We start from the raw sequence: 12,771 nt of genomic DNA, 5'->3' as shown, positions 1-12,771 counted from the left end.
GGGTGTTAAAATGGCAAACCAACATGGCTGGTATCTGAAACATGTTTAACATCCAAGAAAAGCTAAAAGAGATCAATTTTTGGTGTGTTTTAAAGTCCTTTCCAATCATAAATATGCAGCGCACATAAGACAAAAGTTTGAATGAACAGTGTATGAAACAAACACCGTTACAGAAAAAAATATAATCTCAGTCGTCCTCCGTTGCAGATTCCTTCCCTTTAGAGATTACACTTTTTTTAGCCTGTTGTGTTCTGTATTCCTAATAACATATACTTCCTGTTCCCACAGTAATGGACTAACTATGACCCATGATCGGACCGTGGTCAGTGGCCAAGGCCCCCCTCTGTGTCTCCCACGATGACTGCTTGTGGGTAAGAAAAGCATGTTCAAATCAACAGATGATTAAAGACGTTTTTTTTTTTCCATTTAAGCCAGCTCTGCATGCTCTTAAGTTGCATCATCTTCTCTAGGATGTTACATCTAAGACTATTGCAGCTGTTCATGTTCCCACCCAGGCTCCAAAGACAGTTATYAACCAACATGACTCCAGGCTTCTGAAAAGAGCTCGGTGACCACAGGGCACAGCAAGTGACAGGAAAGGAATCTTGGTGTGGTTTGTTGATGCTATTTTTAGGTCTTTGGATGAGGCATTTTGTTATGTGTTCCTTTTAGAGTAAATCATGCCACGAATTGTTTTCACTTATTCTCATAATTGCTAGTCAGGTAGATTGGAATAGAAACAAAGAGGGAAAATGATGTTATTTAAGGGAGGCTTTAGAATTTAGCAACAAAATGTACTTAAAGCAGCCTTTGTGTGTTCAAGGACTCAAAATGACTCAGCTATAGGAGAGACACTAACATTTTCCTACATGGGCAAACTCTAAGTGTTCTCAATGCCCTTGGTTTAGACGAGGCTTATTTTTTCCAATAATAAACTATATCAGCCAGGAATGTGGGGTCGTTTCCTTTGAGCCCACAGGGCTCCTCTTAAGAATTTGACGGGTTGAACAGTGGGGGATTTTAGAACGATTCTTGAATCACTCTTTTTATGTGACTGCTGCAGACTTGTGACTTAGAGTTTTGCATTGATATGAGGACTGTCGGACCATTTTTGCCAACATTCCCGTTGTCTCTATAGATTTTCATACTGATAATGTAATGTAACTGATGGCTTGATCGTGCCTTGATCAGCCCAGATTAACTCTAATTACTGCCAGATGGATGATGTTTTATCATCATCTGATTTTTCTTTTTTTAATCTCGTTGAGCAAATGTAATTTTTCAACAGCTATCAAATGTACTGAAACGTTAAATCAGTGCAGATTTGTGACGTTACTTATGGTACATATGCTTGTGTTTTGTTATTTAATCAGCAAATGTATGCCAAATAAATTATAATAATTTTCTCAGGACTTTTTCAGTTTCTTAAAACATTTCTGGAGGACTTTTGTGTTTTTAGTGACTTTCCCTGTTTCAGTTGATTGAGGTTTGTTTATGCACAAACGTTTTTTTGACTAAACCAGTAAAAAATTCATATTTTTCTCTTACTTTCCACTTTCTTTAATAAATTGCTCAGGCTCATAGTCATATTTCATAAAACATATCCAGCCAAGCTTTAGCTGTTGAGCAGATGGTCTCACATGTGACTGTAGAAAATGTTGGTTCACAGGAAAGTTTGGAGTTGGCCTAAAAAAGGTCCTGTGGCTGCAACACAAGCCCAAATCAATACCCCTCCATTACTGTGCTTAACAAGTGCTTGAGGTGTTTGTGCTGATGTAGTTTTGTTTTTGTTGTTGGTAAAACATCCCTTTGTTGGTCATATCTGTCAAATATATATATTTTAAAGAGCTTTTTGTATTAACCCTTACAAACCCACCATACTGTAGTCTTTTTTATCACTTTTTCTTTTGTTGCATGTCTGTGCCATGTAAACTTAAATTGCKTTGACATACTGTATTTGTTTCAAATTGACACATCCACCAAAAGGCAAATGCCTTTTCTATCATGAAGAGATAAAGTCTGCCCTCATTTCTCATCATCACTTCTAACCCGGGTGAACTAATATGGAGCAGACAGTGTTTATTTTAAGGCCTAAAAATCCAGATGCCATTTTTATAATCTCATAATAAATTATCTTTTAGGAATAATACCAATAAAACCCTGTCTAGACCATGTGCTCTTCCTGTACTTATGAGCTGAATGACAGCCATTGGCATGCTAACAAGTTGAACAACTTTGTAATATTTTCGRCAGTGGTTAGACATCTAAATATCAACATAGTCATTATGTGAATTACTTATAGTTTTGTGACAGSGTTTGTGTCACAGTCTTGCTGAAGCACATGTAAAATACTTGCATATGTAGTRTTTATGCTAAATGTTTTTTTTTCTAACATTTCATTGATGAATGTTAGTGATACAGACCAGCTGCTCGGTGGTTTTGTAYGATGGTTTGACTGTCGAAGGAAGGCATAACCTCCTAAATTATAATGTCCACAAAAGGGTATAAAGCCACATTCATGTTGGTTTCTGCTCCTTAATCACAAGTTTTCTCCACATGGAAGCTACTGTGCCCCCCCCACCACCACCACCACCACCAAAAAACAAAACTAAAAAATCTGGATTTCATTAAATTACACTACAAAGCATGTGACATCAAGAGGAGTGCTGTTGAACTTGGATGCTTCCTCTTCAATACCATAAGGACCATCTGTGTCTCTGGAGAGCCAACATTTGTGGCAGTGCACAGTTTTCCCAGTGCAGACACTAAGAAAAGATTCACCCAGAGCCTCACCTCACATCTGGATGACCCAGAGGTCGGAGGACAAGGATGTTTGGGGGTTTCATTCCAGTTTTCTCTTGTGCTTGGATTGTCTCAGCTGSTTTGCCTCATTGTTCGTATCGCGCAGCTGACATGACAAGGGAAAACTATAATCCGTCCTTTTTGTACTAGTGCTGAGTACTGAGATGGGTCCATTGAGTGTTGAAAAGGCTGTTGTTCTGACATGTTGTAAATTTTTGAAAATGCCTTTTAGATGAACCTTTTTAAATTGACAGTTTCTTTAGTCCTTGAAAATATATATTTGGTAACCATACTATCAGTACAGCTTTTAAAAAATATGACATCAGCTGCATGTATTTGCAGTTTTGGTTCTACTTCTGAGAAATTACTAAATTTGGCAATTTATTACCAGTGTTTGGGTTCTCAGCATATTTTTCTACCCTGTAGACTAATTTAAAACAATGATATCAGGCTAAACACGTTTGTAAAGTTGTCCCCTATTCAAACAACACTTTGTGGCAGCGATATTAAGCCTTTGAGACCGTTTTACGAACATATCTTTAGATAATCAGCAGACAAGTCTTTCCTTGCTGTTTTTTTAATCACTGTCAGTGTGTTTGGTTAAGAATGCTTGTTCCGTTACAGGATGACAAATTGAAAAAAATAAAAGCAGGCTTTGGATATAACTGCCAAAACATTAGAGCAATCTCTCTTGGCATAAAGCCAGAAGACTTATGAGGCAGCCAGTCTGTTACTAATCAAAACCAAATGGTGGGAGCCTCGCTGAGCAAAGGGTGCTAAAGCAGAATAAAAAAGATAAGGCTGAGAAGAGAAAARAAAACAGTTTAAAGAAGAGGATAAATGGTCCTTTTTTAAACAGTTGAAGAAGCTGAATAAATGTGCATAGTGCTGTAATGTTTTAACGCACAGGATGGAGCTCCTATGAAAGGGATTCGTTCTCCCTCTCCAAGGCAGCAGGGAGGAGACCAGATGAGAAGACGGACAGTAGAGAGGAGAGAAAGGGGTGGAGTRGAGGGAAAAGAAAACCCAGCCCCTCTTACACCACCTCGACTCTTCGGCATTCAGTGTCAGCAAAATACCTAATGTGATCAAGATGGAAGAAGTCTGGAGATCTTTCGTGGCTTCCCGGCTTTCTGCCTGCCTGAATGCGAGGATACTAAAGGGAGTCTTGAAAGGGGCTCGCACACATTTAGATTAAGGACTGCTCACAGAGTAATCAGGCACTTGGACAGACTTGGATTCAGATTTTCTAAACGGGAACGATTTGCATCTGGTTGATGAATGAGAAGACTGCTTATGAAACATCTCTGGATAACTAGACTTGAAGCAAATACTGAACCCGTGGCTTGTTTCTTGGATTACTTMTTCATCTACTGGAGAATCACAATGATCAGATGTCGGATTATTTAGTAACAGACTGTGTCACCACTGGATTATTTACACAGCTTAAATAGAAGTCTTGTGTGAAATAATTGTTGATGTGTAAGTTTGGCTGTCATTTGTTGGCTGTTGGTTTTTGAAACAGTTTGGTAACTTTTACCAATAGATACGAGATGTCAGAGCAACCCATCTGTTTATATGAAAACAGTTTTTAAAAACAAAAGGCATGACTCTTTATAACTTCAGCTTTTTACGAAACATACCTAATTCCACACTATGCATTTTTTATTTGATTTCAAAACATTTTAGGAAAATTGGTTTTGTCGCCACTGAAAGTTTGTCGATCACATTTACATACTTCTACATGTAAAACAGTTTTTAGTATGTCATGTCAACTAACTAATTTAGCAAAAAGATTAGAATAAATCAAAATGTGCTTCTTTTGGATGTACAGATAATCAGTAACAGAATGACATAAAATACAATTATTCATTCTTAACAGTATTTTAAAGTCAATCTGTGTAAATCATAATCATACTGAATTGTAGAATATCTGCTTTAATTCAGTGCTCAATTTAATGTTTTTCGGACTGTTGTCACAGCTAAAATGAAACWGTTTTAACCATTAGTTGTTTTAAAATGTTAAAAACAAACAAGTACACAGTAACATTATATGTGACAATTCATATCTTGATATTTTAGAATATTTGCCTCATTAGTTTTATTCCCTGGAAGATTTTTAATAGGCCGTAACAACTGTTTTTACTTTACATAACTAAATGTAGATGGTGGGCTTTAATGTGAAACTCAGAAACACATTACTTGGAAACTTATTGGTTTCCCATGTGAAATCAACATAACAACGCTTCCTGACATTTTATACTGATCCAGCTGAGTTTATACTTCCCAGGGACTTGTGAATACAGAGTAATTGCCACCCACTTGAACTTTAACTTCACGACTTCCTTTTCACGTGAGAAGCGGAACAATATTTACCATATTGACRTTCGCAAATTCAGTTACTGTAAACTTAGGGCAAGTGAGTACTTAATGTTCCTTACTTCCATTTTCCTTCTCAGTTACAGCAGATCTGCTTTTTATATTAAGCCTGGTTTAAATAGCAGCTCTATGGGATAGAACGGGGTTTCCATCATGCTGGTCGCCATAAGAAAAAGAAGTTGGGAAGAGCATGTGACTCACCCATCAGGTTTAAAGTATAGTTATGATGATCTGGATCTGGTCTGCTGTCATGGAGTTGACAGKGATGGGGTTTGGATTGGCTCAGGGGCTTTGAAACAAGGCAGACGGACCCGGTGYGCCTCAATGCCAGAGGGGTGCCCACTGTCTAAAGAAGATGTAGGTCTGGTACCTTTTGATGCAGCTTCTCTTGTTGATGATGTCATTGAATCAGAACATCTGATGCTAAATAAAAACAATGGAAAACTGTCATTGGATTTGCRGGATTCTAGTTATGGCCCTGAGCATCTTCCAACCATTTCTGTAGTCCTATGCTGTCAGCCAAACAGTAGGATTTCTAGTGATAATATTTCTTGTACAACAGATCCCAATGATCAGGTTGAGAAGACTCTTCATTATGAAAATGACATTGACTCAGAGATTAGCCAGGGTCCCATCTGCGATGACGAAGTTGTCTTTAAAAGTCCACAAATCTCTGATGAAGAGCGACAATACATCTCTATCTCTTCAAACAAGGAGGCTTCATTGTGTGAATCTGCTGGTGAGCAGCCTGGCGACATTCCAAACTATCAGGAGACAAAGGAGAGCCACACAGAGAGTTACAGCAGATCTCCTCGAATCTCTGAGGCCGCACTGAACCATTCCTCTGCAGTGGAACCTCCAACCCACTGCTCAGATGTTGCTCAAGGATTTATTTTTATCTTGGACCAAGCTGGTACAAAAGCACCTGTTTCTGTGCAGCAAGATTTGGAAAACAAGATGGAGCGTAACCATGCAAAGCCACTTTCTGGCATACCTATGGAACCAGTAGTGACTGCTTTATTAGATGGAGAAATACCTGGATGCATGAGCACTACAGGCCAGAGTTTTGCTTGCAAGCTGGATGGACAGAATGATTTAGAAACTCTAACTGAAACTGCTGGATGCAATCATTGCTCAAGAAATGTTCAAGGAGAGCAGGATTACTGTGCTGTGGTGTTGGATCAGGGTAATGATTGTGAAATATTTAGCCAGACGTTGCTGGAGCAGTGTAATGTTGAAATGACAGCAGGGAACTGGCCTCATGGAGAGGAAAGTGCACAAGGAGAGAGCAGTGATGGGGAAACATGTGTTGAGCAGGGGGCTGCTAACACGTTGGATCCTGGAGTCAAAAAGCAGCGCAGCTCTTTGACATCGAACCAAACTGTATCACTCAAACCACTGAGTGCTGGACATTCAGAAGATCACTCTCAGACAAACACTATCCAGTGTGCAGATCAAATGAAGACATGTTTGAGTAAGTCAGCAGAAAATATTGAGCAGCTGAAAGAGCTGACTGTTTGTGAAGATCCACCTTTATGTTATCCTACGGAAAATAGTTGTTCAAAACTAGAGACCATMCCAGAGAACAGCATCGATGAACCTGGAGACAACACTTTGCTGAAATCACTAAAATGTACCAATGGTGTTATGCAATACCCAGTTCAYTCTATCCAGATGAATGATAAACATGAAGCTACTGAGCTATGCACAGAGAACCTGCTGCTGTACTCTGAAGAGGTCAATGAGGGGCTCCATGACAACCAAACCTCTGGTTACTTCAGTGAGTCACCTGCCTCAGAGGTGGCAGATGGTCACAGGGAACACCACAGGACAGAGGCCAAAGTTTCTGCAATGGAGGAGGTGTCAGAGACCAAATCCTCGACTGCTTACAGCGACRCACAACTGTCCTGTTCGGGCTGCAGTGGAACCAGTGAGTCTGGAGTTCCAAAAGAAGATGATGTGGTCAAAGTGCGAACAAGAAAGGTAAGATTAAATGTAAAAAAAGATGTAATGGTTTAAGATATGAAAAAAAAACATTAATTGTGGTTCAGTAACTGTGATTGTAACGTTTCAGCTCCTCATATTTTGTCAAAACGATCAAGTCCTTCCAGAGGATAAATGCCTTTGCTCCAATTTATTTGTCCCATTCTCTGGCAAGCATCTTGGAGACACTGACTTCACTTTCACATGCTTACAGATTTGTAAGTGGGGGGATCTGTGAAATGTTTTACTCTTCCTCAACTGCACATTGCAAAACAAGGTCCTATAAGGGCATGTGGACTCTAATAGTGGAGGATGTTGGAAGATTAATTAACCTGCAGAGTAGAAGACATACAGAAGGCAAAGGTTGTATGTTAAGATTTTTGCACACTTCTAGTGAAGCAAGCTCATTGTGTACAATGCTTTACTCTTATTTTCATAATATTTGTTTGAACTGAATGAGAATACAAGTTTATGTTCAACTTCAGAATGAGAAGGTCACATTCTAGTGTGAGGAAATCAAACTTCAATCCCAGATAGCCATTCAGTATGATCTCAGATATGCACAAAATCTGTTGTGTGGAAATTAATACATACATAGTAAACATCAAAGTGGGAAATGCAAAAAAAAAATGAATCTGATAATATTTACCCCTCCTTGGTACCAAAGTAAGTTTTCAGCATGGTTTGCATAAATGTATACAAAGAGATGCTTAAAAATGGCAAAACGGAAAGAAAAAAGATGCAGTCAGGCAAATCTCATTAAACCCAGGGCATATAATATTCATCATTTAGATAAGAGAAAGCAATAAGAAGCCTTTGAATGTCGCAAAGACAATTATGGAGCTATTTTTTATCAAAATTATCTGTCAGATGACAGCAGCAGCAGCAATCTTGGAAGATCTCTGGCTTTATATTGTGTTAACTAATGATTATGTCCCCCGTCGTCCATGATACTGCTTCAAGACTGAGTTTGTAAAAAAAAAGGCCATCTGGTCAGCATAATAGCTTTGAGATTAAACTGATATTGGTTTTTGTTACTGTGTTTATTTGTTTTAGCAACAAGGCCTTATCCTAACCCCATGGCTAAAATGGCTTAACAATCATTTATCTGGCACCAGATGACTTGGCAACATCCCCCTGAGTGCTTTCTCTTGCTTAGCCTTTCTGCTTGTATTTATTAACTGTTTGCTGGGAGGATTGTAGAAACCTCAAAAACAAGAAAGACACTGTAAACACTAAACCACTAACATGGATCCCTAAAATACTTTGCATCTCTGATGCAACTAAAACTTGTATTTTTTTACACAGCTGTTTTGTGGTTGTTATTGCCATCCTGAGACAGATGCTTTTGTTCATTCACCAAGGCCTCGTAAAGAWGTCATTGTTTTACAACAGTACAATGTTTCATTGTGATGTTTTGCCAAGGACACAAAATGTAGCAATGTGCAAAGACTCCAGCTAAGAATGCTGGTTAAATTTTTAGCATGAGCTTGGTCCCTCGATGTCTACATGCTCCCTCAGCAAATCCAACACAATCTGATTTTGAAAGGCTGATTGGGCACTAACTGGAAAATGAACACCAGCTCAAGTCATATGGCACAGTTATAGCTAAGTAAATGGCTGAGGCGTTCGCCCGTTGCTGAATCATTCCAGGATCCATAAAAGTGTCGTTTATTAGAACAACACACGTTTGAATTTCCAGCTAATGTTGTCATCCACACACACTCACACACCCTGCTGATGTCATAAGACTGAGTCACAGTGACCACTTCAAAAACATTTGCAATAAAATGTACTGTATAATTTTTAATCCTGCATTGTCCAGTGAGGTTGGATTTAAAGGCTTTGGAACAGACACAGAACACAAGAACCAGCCCTACTGCCACAAATCCACGTGTTTTAGAATGAATGTTCAGTTTACAATCTGTATGCCATGAGTTTTGCCTCATAAAATACTTAGCAGGATCTGCCAGCAGTGTAAGGACTAACAGGCCAGCCATGAAGTTGCCCTCTGGAGGGATGCTCACAAAAGGAGCCACTCTCATTATTATGATTTAAAACATGGCTGAAAGGAAGTGGAAATAAGAAAAAAATTATTTTACAAATTTTGGACTGTTTATGCAGTACAAGCCTTTTTGATGATGACCTGTGTTGTCTGAATCAGAATAGGCTTTACAATGTCAGATGGCAGAGTTTAACTCAACTTGTCTTACTGAAATTAAACCACTTGAGGTCAGTGTGAGACTTGTTATAAAAGCTAAAGTATGGGAATTGTTGATGTCTTTAAAGTGATGGAGGAGATGACATAAAAGAGTCAGTAGTTTAGTTCTGTTCTCTTCCTCTTCTGTTTACTGATGTGGAATCATCATGGAAAATAGTTTCCTTGTGTAGACTGTGAGGATCTTTAGGGCTTCAAATGTAATGTTAAGACTCTCATGAGATGATGATACCCTTCTTTATGGATTCATCTGTTTACTCAGCGTGAACATGCTCGTTTGGACTCCATGGTGCTGCTGCTGATGAAGCTGGACCAACTGGACCAGGAAATCGAGAATGCGCTCAGTTCCTCTGTGCAAAACACCCCCAACCTCTATCATCTGGTACACACACAAACATGTTACTGCACTAAATTTGACTGAGATGCTCCTGTGTTTCAGACAACTCTTTAGCTCAAATATACATCTGCTATTAATGTGACTTGATGTATTCTAAGTAATTATCATCTGAATTAAATAAAGGTTGTTTTCTGAACCAGTCTACAGAGGTCTGCCAAGTCCTTCTCRGGTTGACTGAGGGGATCACAAAACCTGCAGTGTTTTCCTAATCTGTGTGCACCTGGTTTAATCTGCTAAAATATAAACAGACTAGACAATAAAATAGGAGAACAGCATATATAATTATTAAAAGAAAAATAAATACAGCAAGAATTGCCATTATCCACACCTCCATAAAGTCCCACTGAAATTTGGCAGCAAAGCTAGTTAATGTGGGTGAATTCGACTTCTCTGGATCTGAACAGCAGTGGGAGAGATTTTTATCATTCCCATTCATCTTCTGAATAGATCTGTTCTAAATCATCTTTTGCAAAATACTGAAAGAATGAAGGAATGCAGGGTTTAACACGTTTGTAATGTATCTGTACAGGAGAACGCTCAAGGATCTATGCCARCAGCTTCACAGCCTCTCCCACAAGCACATGTTACAGCTGTTTTTTCTTCAGTTTCTGCACCATCCCTCGGAGCAAAGCCTAAAAGTGRGGTAAGTCTAGCAGCATCATTGCACTTTATACTTCACATCCTCACAGGGCTTCAGACGTTTTTTCCCACTTTGTGGCTATGTTTCGAAAGTGCAAGTGTTTTTTTAGCACCTTTATGACTCAAAAATAAAATTTTGGAAAAAAAACTGTTGTGTCTACAATATTAAAATAAGGGTTTTCAGCAGTTATATAGTCAAGYTTGAGCTGTGGCTCTGCCTTCTCTCTGTTTCTGCAACTTTATAAGAGCAACATTTGAACAACTGGAGAGATTCTAACTCAGAAATGGCACAAGTTCTTTCCCAACTAGTCTAAATGGATGTGGATATCTTGTTGAGAACCRTATTTTTTCTTTGTTTATGTGTTTTTGTCAGACTGGGAAGATGTGGTAGAAGTGCTGCGCTAACTTCATGAAAAGTACMACACAGATACATTTTGACTGAAATATTGGCGTATTTAGTTCAATAAAAAGCAACTCATGCACTTGTTTATTGTTTATCATGGAGTTTCAACTCMAATAAAACAAAGGAACACAGATGGCAAACACACAAACAAAAAGGGAAGTTTCCYAACAGGAATGTCCTTCAGCTCTATAAGGATTTAGTCAAGCAGAGGATAAGACTCTATAATTAGCTGCTTGCAAGGATCTAGTCCCCATCACCCCAACAAAAAGGGTCAGAAGGGGAGTCTGGAAGGTGAAAAGCCAAGACAGGGGGAAGCAAGGGAGGGACACGCTTCAAGAGAGATGTCTCTTTAAGCCCGTTGCTTGCTCATTTTATGATTTGTCAGCCTCAAACTCAAGCAGTTAGAAACAAGATTTTAAATAGTTCATAGTTTACACACACTGATGCACAGAAGGATGGCGTCAAAAAGAATGTTTTTGTCACTTGTCTTAATGCAACAAAGCAAAGTAACATTTATCCATCAGAATTCCTGGACTCTAGTAACATTCCTGTCTTATCTTTTGTAGTTTCACATACCGCTGCGTTTTACTGGAACAAATGACTCCAGAGAGGAATTGGTTTGGTTAGTGTAAAAGGCACAGATCAACAGGTTATATGATGTGCAGTGTTACCAGTCTGTGGCCAGATGTTTCCAAAACACTCATTCCATCTGTCACCCGAGGAATCTGGCTAAGCTTTGGTAAACAGTGCTTTCACTGCGCCCAACAGGAGACTTTTTACAGTCGAGGCTCACAGCTGATGACTTTGTGAGGGGAATTCTTATCAACTAAGAGTTGTGGAGTCATTTCACATCTAAATCTTGTGACACATAATTCATCTTTTAAACAAGATAAAACAAATTGTCTAAATGGTGTAAACACAAAGAAGATATGAGAGGAGAGGGACTGTGTTTGGAACTTCAGCTGCTCTGCTGTTGTGTTTTATAAGAATGTACGTTGAGTATGAAATGCATAATCTATAATTTATGGAAATATACAAGAGCAGAATGATTACTATCATTTTCTAGTCATGAAAACACTGTTATGTGCTGAGTCAGAGAAAAGCCAGGGCTTTACTACACTGCCTGACCCCCCAAAAAATTAAAATAAGAAAAAACATCGCCACCAAAAATAAAACGGTCACACTCTAATATTTCGTTGGACTGCCTTTTGTTTTGATTCCAGCAAGCATTCGCTGCAGCGTTGTTTTGATTAGCTTCTGCAATGCCACAAGATTTATTTCCTGGCATTGACATCTTGGAATGCCAGCTCCATCAGGGAAGAAGAGATCCATTGATGGAATAACCTGGTCATTCAGCTGACCTCATTTTTTGAGCACAAACTATTGCTGAACCTAGACCTGACCAACTGCAGCAACCCCACATCATAGCACTTAGTTAAATTGAGGTGGTGACTTTTTTTTTTTTTTTGGGGGGCCAGGCAGTGTGGCTGTATATGTTTTATATGTGCAGATCATTTAATTTCGCAATTAGAAAAAAAAACTCATTMTTCTCATTCTGCACCCTTATCACATTTATTGCTCACAACCAAAAGCTGAAGGATGTACATCTCCTACTAATTAACTTCTGGAGTCAAGTAGGCCTAGTAGTCAAATGACTTTAAAAAACACAACAAATGATAATAATTTGGTCAAGTTTACAGATATTGAGGTAAAATTTGATATGGTGTTAACTGAGAGTCGTTCACAACAGATACTATAATCACAACAACATGAGATTGTGCATAATGTTATTTTTAAGGTTTGACCAAAATGACTRCAACTCTGTTACTTCTCAACATAAAATGATCTAAAACTCTGACATAAAAGGTGGTTGGTGTTCTGCACTCTTTCAATAAATTCTAGGGATTTTATATGCTTGTAAAGCTGAAAAAAGTTGATTTTGCACCCCCC

At 38.6% G+C, this 12,771-nt stretch overlaps 1 protein-coding gene and 1 long non-coding RNA gene across 2 annotated transcripts in view; both read left to right on the top strand.

The window, feature by feature from the left end:
* Positions 1-584, top strand: part of LOC106517137 (uncharacterized) — a 3,754-nt gene extending 3,170 nt beyond the window's left edge. Inside the window, exons 2-3 of the long non-coding RNA XR_001310165.1 lie at positions 289-371; positions 471-584. This is a non-coding gene — a long non-coding RNA (uncharacterized LOC106517137). The remainder of the gene's footprint in view (positions 1-288; positions 372-470) is intronic.
* Positions 585-4,924: 4,340 nt separating this feature from the next.
* dlc1 (DLC1 Rho GTPase activating protein) overlaps positions 4,925-12,771 on the top strand; it is a 68,131-nt gene continuing 60,284 nt past the window's right edge. Inside the window, exons 1-3 of the mRNA XM_014007848.1 lie at positions 4,925-7,164; positions 9,645-9,764; positions 10,309-10,422. Of these exons, the coding sequence (XP_013863302.1) occupies positions 5,335-7,164; positions 9,645-9,764; positions 10,309-10,422 (2,064 nt within the window). The 5' untranslated portion in view covers positions 4,925-5,334. The remainder of the gene's footprint in view (positions 7,165-9,644; positions 9,765-10,308; positions 10,423-12,771) is intronic.

This window comes from Austrofundulus limnaeus, unplaced genomic scaffold (genome assembly GCF_001266775.1).
Source record: "Austrofundulus limnaeus strain Quisiro unplaced genomic scaffold, Austrofundulus_limnaeus-1.0 Scaffold45, whole genome shotgun sequence".
Classification (NCBI taxonomy): Eukaryota; Metazoa; Chordata; class Actinopteri; order Cyprinodontiformes; family Rivulidae; genus Austrofundulus; species Austrofundulus limnaeus.
Note: the sequence above shows the minus strand (reverse complement) of the source record. Positions and strands in the feature narration are given on the sequence as shown.